The following is a 13,916-nucleotide window of genomic DNA, read 5'->3' on the forward strand; positions in this document are numbered from 1 at the left end:
ACTGCCAGACTGTCAAATATTGTGCCGACATGTCTTACCTGCTTAGAGCATCTCTTTTGAACACAAGTAACATCATAAAGGGAGGTTTGCTTCATCTTTCCAACTCAAAAAAAAAAAAAAAAAGAAGGCAGAAGTCAGCTTCAGGACCGGCACAGACACTTTTACTCTTAGGAGGGCCTGGCTTTATTACTCACATCATACAAGCCTTGCTTGCTTTTGCCTCAGTGAGAGATGTTCATTGCATTTCTCTCCAGCCATTTACAGAACCAAGCCCATCTGGAGAATTCAAGTCACAGTAACCATGTTGCTGTCTGACCAGGTGGCAAACAAGACAATCCCGTCATGGCCCACCTGCTTCAGCTTCTCCGCACTGCTGTGGATATGAATGCCTTGCTTACATGGATCCACTGCAGATAGCATTATTATTTTGCAGCTCCTTAATTGGGTTCAAAGTAGTTATTTCATCCACTCAGTCAGAACATAATGATGGTTTTAATGAGAATAGTGGGGAACTATGTGCCCAGAGCTGTTGTGTGGTCCATCCAGTGAGAGATGATGGTTTGCTCAGTTGCATAGACATGGTGTATGCCTCCTACTGCCTGCAGTCTCTTTAAATCTATGATCTGTCCATGCAGGTCAGGCTGGTACATTTAAGAAATGACGCATTAGGGAGGGAGCTTGAATTTGGCACCGTGAGGCATAGCACCACATTTCTGTCAACAAACAATCTCCAAATGCTCATTGTAGTACATGGACATTTACCATTTTCATTCAGATAAGATATGCAAAATTGAATGCAGCTACTTTAGAAGCATTTATATGTAGTTGTAATGGTGGTAATCCATTATGGAAGTGATGTGAGTTTCTTGGCAGAGGACTCATTCAGTATAAAGACTTGCTGGTCTGCTTGGAATGGTTATTATTTGTGCAATTAGTAAAGCACAATTTGGACCTCAAATGCATAGTGTGTATAATTGAGGATGCCAGTAAAGTAAGGAAATATTAAAGTCAATATCATGGAAAAATTATGCATTTTTTAGGTCTCAGTGCCTCCCAGTTATACAAAAAACTTACCATTAAGATATGAAATTGAGATGAAGTGCCATCTGCCACGCTGGCTTAGAAAATACCTGCTGTGTGAATATGAATTGAGGTAGTGGGTGAGACAAATCCTTCTGTAACATGATAAAAAAAAAAAACTGGAGACACTCCTTTTTCTGGTCAAAACAATTTATTCTATTTCATTCATTTTATTCTATTTTTCTTGTATTTCCTTTGTTTCTTTAATATTTTCACACCCCCCACGACCAACCATCAGCACCCAGTGCGCCTCCGCAGCAAGTGTCGGTGTTGACAGTAGGGAGCCATAACAGCACGTCCATCAGCGTGTCATGGGACCCTCCCCCCTCAGACCAACAGAACGGCATCATCCAGGAGTACAAGGTAGACTCAAGCCCTGTACCTGATGCACTTTCGTAATATACTGTGTGGCATTACAATGAATTCTGTCTGGCGTGTCTGTCTTTGTCAGATCTGGTGTTTGGCCAACGAAACTCGGTTTCATGTCAATAAGTCTGTGGATGCAACCATCCGTTCAGTGGTTGTCGGGGGTCTGCAGGCTGGAGTGCAGTACCGTGTGGAGGTAGCTGCAGGCACCAGCGCAGGGGTGGGGGTCAAGAGCAAACCCCAGCTCATCATCTTGGGTAATCCACTCACACACACACATACACCAAACGTGAAGTCAAATAAAATGACCTCATAATGGGGGACCAAGGTCTCCATCACAGACTGGGGGGGGGGGGTCTGAAAAAATGATTTATCAATTTATCGCACTTGAAGAAAGAAGATTGCGCTTTACAACACAGACGTCTACTGAGAAATCAATAGCAGTTCATTAAGTGTAGTGTCTGGTAACACTGTGCCAAGTACTGTTAGCCATATCAATAATCCTCTTCAATATGTGGGCAGCTGGTGCTAACAAAGTAGACAGTGTTTTTGTAGGAGCTTATCAGCCTATCACATCTTATCAAATAGCTAAAGGATGCTCAGAGTATATAAGCCCAGAATCAATATTGGAGCCCAGGCCAGATGCTCTTCATCTGTGACTTTTGACTGATAATAACACCCTTAACGCACAGAGAGAGGGAAACACAGGCCCGTGGACTGAAGCTTAATGATGGGAGGGGGTTTCCTGCTGGAGACTGTGAATCTAATTTCACAGCACAGTAACTGCAACAGAAAATCAAACTCTGTCAGAGCTGCTCTGTCAATCTCGTGTCTTGCAGCTCAAGTTGATAAGTGCACTGCTGAATTGATTAACTCTGCCTACATATTGGATGCACTGATGCTGTTTTTTTGCTTTTACACAGTTGCCTGTGTGTTGTTTTTTTTTTGTTTTGTTTTCATTTATTCATGGTCTCATATTTTGGCGATTCCTGTGACCCATGTGTCTTGATGTTTGATTCATGTTCCCCGCTGACTTGATTTTATTTTTAAAGTGTATATTTTGGCCTGAACAATAGATCCTCTCCTCTTTAAATAGTTGCCTGGTGATTTAACCAAACTAGACAAATAATATTGGGAATGTGTTTTTTTAATTCACATTGTCATCTTTTATCAGATATTTATTTACATTTCTTGTACATTTCTTTGTTCTTCATTTGCTTCATTTATATGTTTTGTTGTAACTTGAGAGCCAGAAAGGAAACAAGATTTGGCTTTATTTCATTTTTATTCAAAATGATTTAAATACAGAGCCTATTGAAATATAATAATTTGTTCGTTCACGTGTGTTTAAATTTACATTCAACCATTCATATGTTTCTTTTCTTGTGTATGTGTATTTGCGTGTGGGGCCCCCAGGTGCAGAACTAAGGGACGTAATGACGGGATCGGAAGGCAACAATAGCATCTCAGACGTGGTGAAGCAGCCAGCCTTCATTGCTGGTTTGGGAGGGGCCTGCTGGATTGTCCTCATGGGCTTCAGTGCCTGGCTGTACTGGAGGAGAAAAAAGAGGAAGGGACTCAGCAACTATGCAGGTAAAAAAATCAATTTACATGGTTCTGCATCAACATAGAATCTCAAAGCACAGTAGGTCTCTCTCTCCAATGAAAACTGATGTCAGCACAGATGTGACTCCATTTGAGCTGGCTAAAATACAGAACAAAGGAAATATATTCAGCACAGATGGAAATAGGCCCTATTTACTTTAATTCACTGTGCACTGATGTGCATCAACTGTGCTGAGTTCCATCAGCACCGTACCTCAACACTCTAATACATTCATGCGAGATAAGTAATTTAACATCCCCTTCCATTATCAGACCATGGCTGGTGTTGTTTGCACATTAACACGAGGCACGTCTAGGTTTAGGTATGAAATATTCTTTTATCCCTCTGTGAGTCAAGCATATAGCTGTGTGCCATTATCATAATGTGTATTGCAGCTTTCATTGTGGTGACTTGGGGAGAGACCGCAGTGATTTCCTAATTCAATGGGGATTTACATGATTGAGTGCTGCTGCTCTGATCCTTTCTCTCAAAATAAATTGAGGAATTTAATTCCAAAACATCACATTTCCATTTAAGAAAAAATATTGCAATTTTTTACAGGGATGGTTAAGAATCTTAAATATTCTGAGATTTCTTTTTAAATGTCTTTTATTTTACTTTACATGTCAAAGTTAACCACTAACTTCATCAAATATTTGATTGCAATATAAATTACTTTTGCTTTGAGGTGTCACATTTGTCAAATAATATTATTTCAGAATAAACCTCTTTTTCCTTTTTCTTCTTTAAGTCAACAGCCATGCACCAATTTTGTATTTTGGAATATAAATAAGTAAAATGATGAAGGTTCCTCAGGGAAAAATGGGTCAAATGTGTCACCTTCATTTGAACAGTATCCCTAAGGGCAATCAGTGTAATTCAGAACATGCTGAAATGCAGTGGTTAGATGCATCATCCCCCAAGTTTCATTAAAATCTGCTCCGTGCCGACATGCCACCAGTGACAGATGAACAAACAAAGCAAAGATGAAAGGACCCGATCCATATTTTCACACCTGGCCATGATTTCATGATGGAGATGTTGATGATGATGTACTTATGATTTAAGACATGTTATTTGCCTTTTAATATGACCACTCTCCCTGTCTTTTTAAATTGCAGTTCAGTCCTTCACCTTTACTCGTGCAGGTATGCCTTTACATTGTGCATTATATATTAAAATATCACAGTAATTTAGCTGCCTTCATTCTTGACAGCGGTAATATATCATTCTTTTAAATTGATGGTGGTACTGCATATTTTCAGACAAAATGATTGCAATGTGATTCTTCTTTTTTTTTTCTCTGTCCTCTCTCTTTCCTCTACAAGTTACATTCCAAAGAGACAGAGGTCTGATCAGAAATGGAAGGTGAGAATTTAAATTAACTTATAAAAAAAGAAGAAACCTACAACTAGAGCTTTCCCACTGACATTTCAGTACCACACAGCGCAATGCTCAGTGTGCCTTCTCAATGACAAGAGCTCATTATAATACCTGAAATAAGGAGTTCTTTCATGATGAATAGAATTTGCATACATGTTCTAATATTCCCCCTGCTTCCTCATATCAGTGTGTGATTTGCACTAATGTATACTTGATGAAATCATTAATCACTCCTTTGAAGTGAGTGCTACCAATTAATGCAGGTGGGCCGCTGTTGTATTTACTGGCTCTCTCTCAGTTCATCTAAGGTTGCTGGCAGAGTGAGAGGTCGTGGGAGGAGGGGAGAGGTGATGAATGTGCTGTTTCAAAAGCTTGGCATACAGTACACAATGATGGGTCGTATGTGGGGATGGAACAACAAAGTGCTGGACCTTGACACTCCACTCGGCGACCATGAGCATTTCCTGCCTGCTTAAAATGCCCAAAATGAAGCCTGCCCTTGTATCCACTGGGCATCAAATTGTCCTGAAACAACAAGAGAAAGAGGCAAATTTGCTTTGCAGAAAAGAAAAGAATGAAGGCCCCTCTTCTTTTTTATTCCTCCCTGTTCCCTCTTTCCTTTTTGTCACACCTAAGCAAGCAGATAAGCCCAGAGCCAGAACAAATGTTGCAAATAATGAACTAAAAATAAACAGTTTCTTGCCGAGCTATTTTGTGTGTTTATACACATGTGTCCTTGTATTGGTGTTGGCGTTTGTTTCTAAGTAAATGTATGTAAATGTATGTATATGCTTGTGTATTCTAAAATGGAAATTATTGACGTAATTGTTTGAACACCTTTGAGCCATCACCAAGTCAGCTGTGAACAATTCCCTTGGCATTTGGTGAATCAGGCATAGTGGAAAATTCACTGTGTGGTAGCACATTAAGTAAACATATGCGAACAGGATGCATGAGGCAAGTGGATGTTTTGCCATTTTTACAGCAGCTGATACGAAGTGGTAGTAAATTGTCTTTTTTTCCTCCTGAATTGCCGCCCACAACTTCCCTACTTTGAAGTCAAAGCCTGTATTCATGACCGCTGTATTTCACTGAGACAAAATGACACGGTAGCTTTCCTAAACCACCTAATGGGCTTTTGCTGTCTCTGTTGCCATGGAGACGGTGCAGCAGTGAAGCTGCTCTGCCAGAGGCTGTCCATGATTCTCAATTTAAAATGTAAATTTCTGTTGTGCTAAGGCTCTAAAGTGGATTTAGTGTGTATTTAGGCCTGCCTTGTTTCTCCGGGGAGAGTTAGGGGTGGTGGAGTTAAGGGGGAGGCAGAAGTCTGATTTATAGACTTGCCATTTTATGTCTCTCTGTTGTTTATTGTCGCCTGTGCGCTGCTCCACAGGCAAGAATATGCTGAATGAGTTTTCACATCAATTTGTTGTTGATGCAGCAAGAAAAAAATGAGCAGTACGAGTGTTATGATGCAGGTTGGATATTTAACTATGTCACTGCTTCTCTGTCTTTCTCACCTTTCCTCTCTTCTCTTTGTCTCTCTTCAAACATCCTCTTGCAGCCGTCCGGGGCTGTTGAAATCGGGTGACCAAGGCCTCCCCTGGTTGGCTGACTCCTGGCCCTCCACAAGCCTCCCAGCTAATGGGGGCTTAGGGAGTCCAAAGGGTGGCAGCAACTTTGGCCGAGGAGGTAAGAATCATAAACAGGCCTGGGTGATGAAAAATACACTTTTAGCAATGCCTGGTTGGACAGTTTTGATGTTCATCCTTTGGGAAGCACAGTGACAGGATGTCACACATAAGCACGCACACACAAACAAACACACACACACAGAAATTAAAAGAGCCTTTGAGGGCTATACTTTACTAATTTGATTTGACAAGCCTGATATTTGGCTTAAATTTGTGGTGTTTGAATATACTTTTCTTTTACTGTTTTACTTTCTTTCTCATGCCCTGCCATTGTGCATTTTGTGAGGTCGTATGGGATCGATAGTTCAAGTATAAGGCTTCGCATTGTGTATTTGTGTGTTTGCGTGTTCTCTAAGCTCATTGGAACCTTGGTGAGCTGCAGGCTTTATGTGTGCAAGACAGTAGAGCTGAAGGTTAGCACTGTTTGAGTATCCCTCTTGTGAACACTCCACCGGGCTCCCACAGCGTGTTGCATGCTAATTACGGTTGTAGATAATCACTTTCATTTATATCAAGTCCGTTTGAGACCTGTATTTAACTAATACAGAGTGCCAGAGCAGCAGGGAGTGTTAATGACCTTAAAGATCGTTAACTTCATGTCAACTTATCTCTCCATGATCCCTTTTCCCTTTGCCTCCCTGCTTGGTCACCCTCCTCCTTTGTCTCAGATGTTTTACCGTCCGCTGCAGTGGAGAAGACGGGCACCATGCTGTCTGATGGTGCCATCTACAGCAGTATTGACTTCATGGGGAAGGCAGGTTACAACAGCCCAGCGCGAGGCAGTCAGCCCACCCCCTACGCCACCACTCAGATACTCCAGTCCAACAGCTTCCATGAGCTGGCTGTGGACAGGCCAGATCCCCGCTGGAAGGCTTCTCTCCAAGCCCAGCAGGAAATGGCAAACCTGGGCTACTCGCTAACTGACAGATGCCCTGGCAGTGGTACGAACTATGATGAAATGTGCAAGATAGATCTAATAGATCTAAATACTTGGGTTTTTGTGTGTGTGTGTGTGTGTGATGTTTGCACTCATGTAAATGTATTTTTGGTATTGCAATCTCTGTGAACTGCAGCAGTAAAACATTTAATGTGACATTTAAAATGACAGGCAGTTCTTTTAGCAATAGTTTTACTACAAAGGAGTTGGCAAGCTAAACCAGGGTAAGAGCCAGGGGTGCCAGATTCATTTTAGAAATGCAGGGGACAAAAAGTGTGTGTGTGTGTGTGTGTGTGTGTGTGTGTGTGTGTGTGTGTGTGTGTGTGTGTGTGCGCGTGTGTGTGTGTAGCTCTCACTAAACTTTTGCGGAGTAAGTATAGCTTGCTTGGCGATATAATTTCAGACACAAAGCAGCTAACTAGTGCTTGTGGGATTAGATACAAATTTTTTTGTTCATTTACCAAAACCTAAGGAGAAGGGTCTATCTGCAGTCTTGCAGACCTACACAACACACCCGCTTTACTACATGAAACCCACTTTATTACACGACACACACCCCATGATGTTGTCACTGTAACGGCATGCAACACGACACATCCCCCTGACTCCTGACCCAAACCCTAACCATCTCACTGCTCATGCCTAAACCTAACCAAGCGGGTGTGTCATATAGCAAAGTGGGTGTGTCGTGTAGTTACTGCAAGTCCGCAGATACACCTACTTGAAACTACGAGTTTACAGGACAGTAACACTTCTGCAGCTGAGAAGTAGCAAGCAGGCAATAGGAATGTTAATGTTGCCCTTGTGTTGTAAGCAGCCGTGCCCCAAATCCATATTTAACAATAAACCAGAAAAAAAAAACATTACTTTCCTACTGCTTCACTTTTGCAAATTATCTACATGCCATGCTGGTGTGAAAATCATTAACTCACAGCCTACAATAGCCTAAATAAACCTTTACTCAAAAAAGGAAATGCTTTGGACCTGTCATTTCAATGTGATATCATGAATTAACCAGTGAATGTGAACATTCACATGAACAAGTTCATTTCATTTGCATGAACTTTCAAAACATGTGTGTTGACTGGCTGGTTGCCTGCACATGCAAATACAATTAAGAAACAATCATTTCACTTAGAAAATATTCTTCCCATTTTATGTTTGCTTGCTTTATTTTACCTAATGTCTTAGAGTGGATGAGAATGATTGAAATGTCTTTTTACCGTAAATGTTGCAATATAGGGGCATTTGCGGGGATACAGCGATTTGTGACTTAAAAAGAATGTCGGAGGAGGATAAATTTGGGGGGGTGGGCAATGGCCCCTTAAACCCCTTCTTCCAGCGCCCTTGGAAAGAGCAGAGTGGAAAGGAGGGAATTTATTTACATACTGTATTCACTGAAAATGGACCCTTAGGATAATGTTCTTAATTACTCTTCTGTCTTCATCACAATTGTACCCTGGGAGCTTATCTAGCCCAGAAATGTCACACAATCATGACGCATTTCTTTGGGTTAACTTGATTAGCGATGGCGGAAAATCCTTCAGTGTTCCGAGTTATTTATGCAGTGTTCATACATTTAGTATAGTCACGGAGGCATTTTCTGTCTGTACTTTTATACTTTTGCACAATAGGCTGTGCGCTCAGCTAAATGTCAGGCTCACCAGAGATAAAGTAGAGCAAGTGGGGAAGCTGTATGGAAGCAACTTAAAGTGGTTTGCCGCAGGTTTTGATGCCTCTTTAAGAAATGTCAACATTTAGAAAAAGTCCTAATTCGCTGTCAGCACACAAAAAAGAGAAATAATGAACACTGGGTGGGAGACAGGTTTGAAAAAGTGCAGATAGCAGAGAAAGATAGAAGATAGCTTTCAAGGCAGCTTCTGTATGTGTGTGTATTTGTGTGTGAATTAAGCATAGCATAATATTTGTGTGTGTGTGTGTGTGTGTGTGTGTGTGTGTGTGTGTATGTACAGGGAATTCTTAGCATTGTGTAGAGAAGACTAAACTTCCTTCCTTCTTTGCCTACCCCCAGGTGCAAAGGTGGGGAAGAAAAAGAAGGTGAAGGGTGGAACAAAGACCTCTAAATCAAATGGGACATGTTGGGCGAACATGCCCCTGCCTCCACCACCTATGCACCCTCTCCCTGGTACTGAGGTTGACCTTGACCGTTACCCCCAGGAAAACCACGGAGGAGGGTAAGATGCATTCATATCTCATCAATCTCTTCGCGTGGAACGGACGCACACCAACACAAAAACACATTGACGCAAAGAAACACATTGAAACACAGAGGTCACATTATCCTGCACCTGTGCCCAGTGCATGTGTGTTTACCATCAGAGAGCTTGGACAAGACCTTCAAACAATGGCAATTTAGACCTCTAGCTGCCTATTTTCCTTATATAGGAAAACTAACAAAACTCGATTTTTTTATTAGCTGTACAATCCATTTTGGATCAGAGCAGATTTATAGTATCTTAAACTAGTGGCTATATGAAATTGGTTCAACATAAATATGCAATCATCTGTTCAGCAATGTGATGACTAACACAGAAACATTTTGTCCACATGCCAGATATGACAGCAACAGTTGGGCTCCACCCATGTCTGTCCAGACTTACCGCCACCAGAATTTGGACAATGAGGTAGAGGAAGAGAGAGGTCCCACTCCTCCCCTGAGGGGAAGATCCTCCTCGCCGGCAGCAGCGGCAGCAGCTCCTTTCGGCCAGCCCTCATCCTCCTCTCTCAGCTCTGCCCACCATGAGGAAATGCAATCCATTTTGCAGGCCCACTTGGATGAGCTGACCAGAGCTTACCAGTATGAGGTAGCCAAGCAGGCATGGTAAGGAGCTCCACTTAACTGCATTGTTGAGACCACCTTCCTTCCATGATTTTCTGGTTAATTTAATTTGAAAGTCTTATACTGAGAGTATGCATCACAATTTTGTTCAGATACATTTGCTTTGTGTAGTAGGATAGATACCTGTAATTTCATTCATTTTATTCTGTTGATAGTTTGCATATCAATGGCCAATATTTGAACGTCTTATAATGCTGGTATTTACACGTGTCAGCCCGAAGCAGCCGTCCGTGTTTCTTGCGAGCGATAAAAACAGCTCTCCATTGATTATACCTTTGATGGAACATTGGAAAACTTGACAAGTCAGTGGCAACATGTGTTGGAGGGTAATGACTGGGTTTAGTCTAACATGCTGTTCTGACATCAGTAAATAGAGTTGGTAATTATGCAAGCATCTCCTCTATGGCGGGATGTGAGCCATCATGGAGGACAGCTGTGGGGGAGATAACAGGCATGTTGGTGACAGCCCTGCCCATCCAGATATCCTTTATCCAGTCCAATTACAACTCCATTGTGTTAACGCAACACACACCAGCACCGAGAAAGTAATCAGTGAAATCATTGCAGGCATTCATAGTCTCCACACATTGCATCTCTGCCTTTTTGAATATGCACTGATACTGCATTCTAGAGTCTGTTTTGCAAAATTTTCTCTCCCCTCTCTCTCCCCCCTCAGTGACCTGCTTTGCTTTAAAAAAAAACATATTTTGATCCCTAATATGCAGTATTTCCCCACAATTAATTAGGCACATGAAGAGCAGTCCAAGTGTGTCCAACACCCCCATCCCTCCAATGGACTTCATGTCTAGTACATTGGGCTCTGATTTGGGAGCCACACTCCTCTCTGAAGATGAGGAGGATGAGGAGGATGAAAGATACGCTGTGGTGTCAAAGAATTTGTGTGGCTTTGAATATACTCCTGGTCACAGCATGGATAACCTTGAGAGCTCAGGTATGTTTGACATGTAAAAACTAATTGTACTGAAGTTATTGCTTTTAAATGAGTAAACCGCCAGGACATTGAAAGTAAGAAGGCAGGCTCATAATTAACTGGCCTCATCACATCATTTCTGCTGCACAAAATATAATTAAACACTTGGCAAGATCAGGCCAGGGCAGCTACAGATAAATATGGATAAATAATAATGTCATAATTAGATAATATTGGCATGTGTAAATATATGATGTATAAATATATGTCAATAACAATTTCAGCTATAAAACAAATGAATCGGAAATGTATAAAAGAAAAGTATGAGAAATGTTATAATGACAGAATACATTTTTCAATAAAATATAATAATGTTTTTAAATAATAGCTATGGTTTGTTAAAAGGACATCAGAGGGGCACTACGTTTAAGAACATGGCTGCCTAAAGACATGGTTTTCACCTCATCAATTGTATGCAATTATATATTATAATCATTATCACTAACAGCATTAAGAACAACATACAGAATGTCTAAAGATACAGATGTAAGAATGTCACAACAGTAAATATGTTTGTATCAGAAATTTCACACGCATGTACTGTATGTAAAAACAGGTGTGGACAGATGATAGAAAAAGTGCACAATCAGGGTTTTCCCCTCCTGTATGCAGGTTACAGCTACTCAGCCCAGTATCCCAAGGAATTACGTTCATATTGGAAGATTTTGCAATACATGATTTAATCCTGTGACAATGTTCAGTGCCAATGCAGGAAGAAGTGTGTTCCCTATGTAGCAAGCAAAAGAGTAATATGTGGACATCAGGGTGGTGGATGGATGTGTGTTTGAATGCGGCATGACAACAATCTAACCAATTGTTGAACAGTAGTTTGTCTTGCACAGATATTGTAGGAATAAAAAAGGAAAGAAAAAAACAAAACAAACAATGACAATGAAGGTTCAAAAACATCACCTTTTAACATAATTTGGGGTTTTGCAGAATTGTCCAATATCAACCTTCTGTCTGCCAATAGAATAGGGTTTGGGCCACTGAGGCAGAAAACACTGTGCGGTCTGTTGGCTGGCTGAACTATCACCTATGGACACACTGCACAGAACAAAGACCAAGGCACACAATAGCCCATTTAATTAAGCACACACACACACATAGGATATTACATAGTGGATCAGTGATTGACACTCAAAGGTGACGTAGAAACCATATATGACATCAAGTAACACAGTTTTATGGGCTCACAAATTAAAATTATTCAGATTCAAATCATGCAAACCCTTTTGTCACTTTAAGTATTCTTTGTCAAAGAGATATTCCGACAGCCTGTTAAGCGTTACTTGAAGCTAATCTTGCATAGACATCAAAACCATAACATAGAATATTTTAAAAACTTAAGTAGGGCTCTACTGAAAAGTCACATGTCTAACATTTAAGATATGATGCATTTATAAATAGGGTTCTGTCTGAAAGAGTATCTTTAGAGGGAAACTTGAAGGCGTCTCCCACAGGGACAGAATTGTACCATTTTTAGACTCAATTGTTTGATAGGTTAAAAGATTGACTTGTGTATTGAGAATATGTATTTTCAACACTTTTAATACCCCACAGTAGGGCAAAATAGAGGTCAGTGTGACTAAAAATATTTACTACCATTAGCAATGCAAACATTTTATCATCTCTTGTGTAACTGTCACATATTGTCTTTGTATTAGAAGCGCATTCAGGCAGATTGAGGAAATATCTTCAGTCCAGTGAATCAAAACATGAACAAAGCCAGCGTGGAGGCAGTATTTCCACAGGGGGTGCCACACTGGAACTGCAGCTTAATTCTTTAAAAGGCACACTTCATTGAGTTAATAAATACCTCCATGATGCTTGATTTGAATTCAACATGTAATCGAATGGAATACGCAGTTTTGAATTTTCATAGATTTGATTGCTTAAATTGCTTAAATTATTGTGTGGCTCTCTGATTAAAGCATTCAGTAACACTGTTCATTCAATACATTCACAACACCTGAATGAAACTCCATTTAGGGGACATTCACAAGCAATGGTTCAGCTTGTGTGAGCTTTGATTGCATTGGAATTGTGGCAGTTACAGTTGTTCATTTCCACAAATATACAGATTGATGGAAACATTGTGTGAATCACCTTTACACCTGCTTTTAAGACATCACATTTTAACTGGTTGACTATGTGAATAGTATGTAACACGGGTTTGACACAAAATCCCTTAATTAATCTGTTTTTTTGGTGTTGTTGATTTCAATTTTAACACTATTTCTACTTTTTCTGCAACTGGCACATCTGGCTGATTACTTTGTACATCCACATCACACTTGAGTGTGTCACAGTATGTGTGAGCCAAAGACTACTTGTTCAAGCAGACTTAGCCAAATCTTTATCTTCATCACTCTCTTTCTCCTGCCAATTGTAGGTAAAAGCTCCCAGCAACGTCGCTCAGGCAGCTCTGGCGCAGCAGATCATGGTGCGCAGGGCACACATAGCCTTGGCCACAAGAGGGCACCGTTGACTGGTCTCAAACCACAGACAGACAAGGTTGGGACTCTACCCAGACGAAAAGACACCAACACAGATGGTAAGTTAAGTCTCTTAGACTCTCAGCCATTATTTATCAGAAAATCCTCTACTATAGTAAATTTCATGAGAAGTGCTTCTATCATAATGCCTCATTTGTATCGCTTGCCAAATACCCTCATCTACCATCCACTCCAACAGCCCACGCACCGGCCGTGAAGTCCCTGCACAGCGTGGGCTCCCGCATGCACAGCTCATGGGCAGCTGCAGCCTCAGACCCCTCTGAGGAGTGCATGGTGACCGTGTCAACGCTGGAGCGGCAGCATATGGCTTCCTGGAGCGGCACAACAACATCCAACAGGGCCACCCTGAGTAGGGGTTCCCACAAGAGACCTGGCACAGATCCCTCCCACAACGGGCATCCTCCCACAAACAGCACAGAGAAAAGGGATCACTGTAAGTGTCTATCCCCATGAGGATGAGTCTTAGTGTTCATTACACAT

General features: G+C 41.1%; 1 protein-coding gene across 1 annotated transcript in view; it reads left to right on the plus strand.

The window, feature by feature from the left end:
- The window catches only part of LOC137195361 (roundabout homolog 2-like), an 82,094-nt gene that overhangs the window by 66,321 nt on the left and 1,857 nt on the right, over positions 1-13,916 (plus strand). Inside the window, exons 16-27 of the mRNA XM_067607637.1 lie at positions 1,319-1,443; positions 1,532-1,703; positions 2,863-3,039; positions 4,174-4,200; positions 4,381-4,420; positions 6,000-6,127; positions 6,798-7,070; positions 9,099-9,261; positions 9,642-9,908; positions 10,673-10,878; positions 13,313-13,474; positions 13,615-13,869. Of these exons, the coding sequence (XP_067463738.1) occupies positions 1,319-1,443; positions 1,532-1,703; positions 2,863-3,039; positions 4,174-4,200; positions 4,381-4,420; positions 6,000-6,127; positions 6,798-7,070; positions 9,099-9,261; positions 9,642-9,908; positions 10,673-10,878; positions 13,313-13,474; positions 13,615-13,869 (1,995 nt within the window). The remainder of the gene's footprint in view (positions 1-1,318; positions 1,444-1,531; positions 1,704-2,862; positions 3,040-4,173; positions 4,201-4,380; positions 4,421-5,999; positions 6,128-6,797; positions 7,071-9,098; positions 9,262-9,641; positions 9,909-10,672; positions 10,879-13,312; positions 13,475-13,614; positions 13,870-13,916) is intronic.

Source organism: Thunnus thynnus, chromosome 13 (genome assembly GCF_963924715.1).
Source record: "Thunnus thynnus chromosome 13, fThuThy2.1, whole genome shotgun sequence".
Taxonomy (NCBI): domain Eukaryota; kingdom Metazoa; phylum Chordata; class Actinopteri; order Scombriformes; family Scombridae; genus Thunnus; species Thunnus thynnus.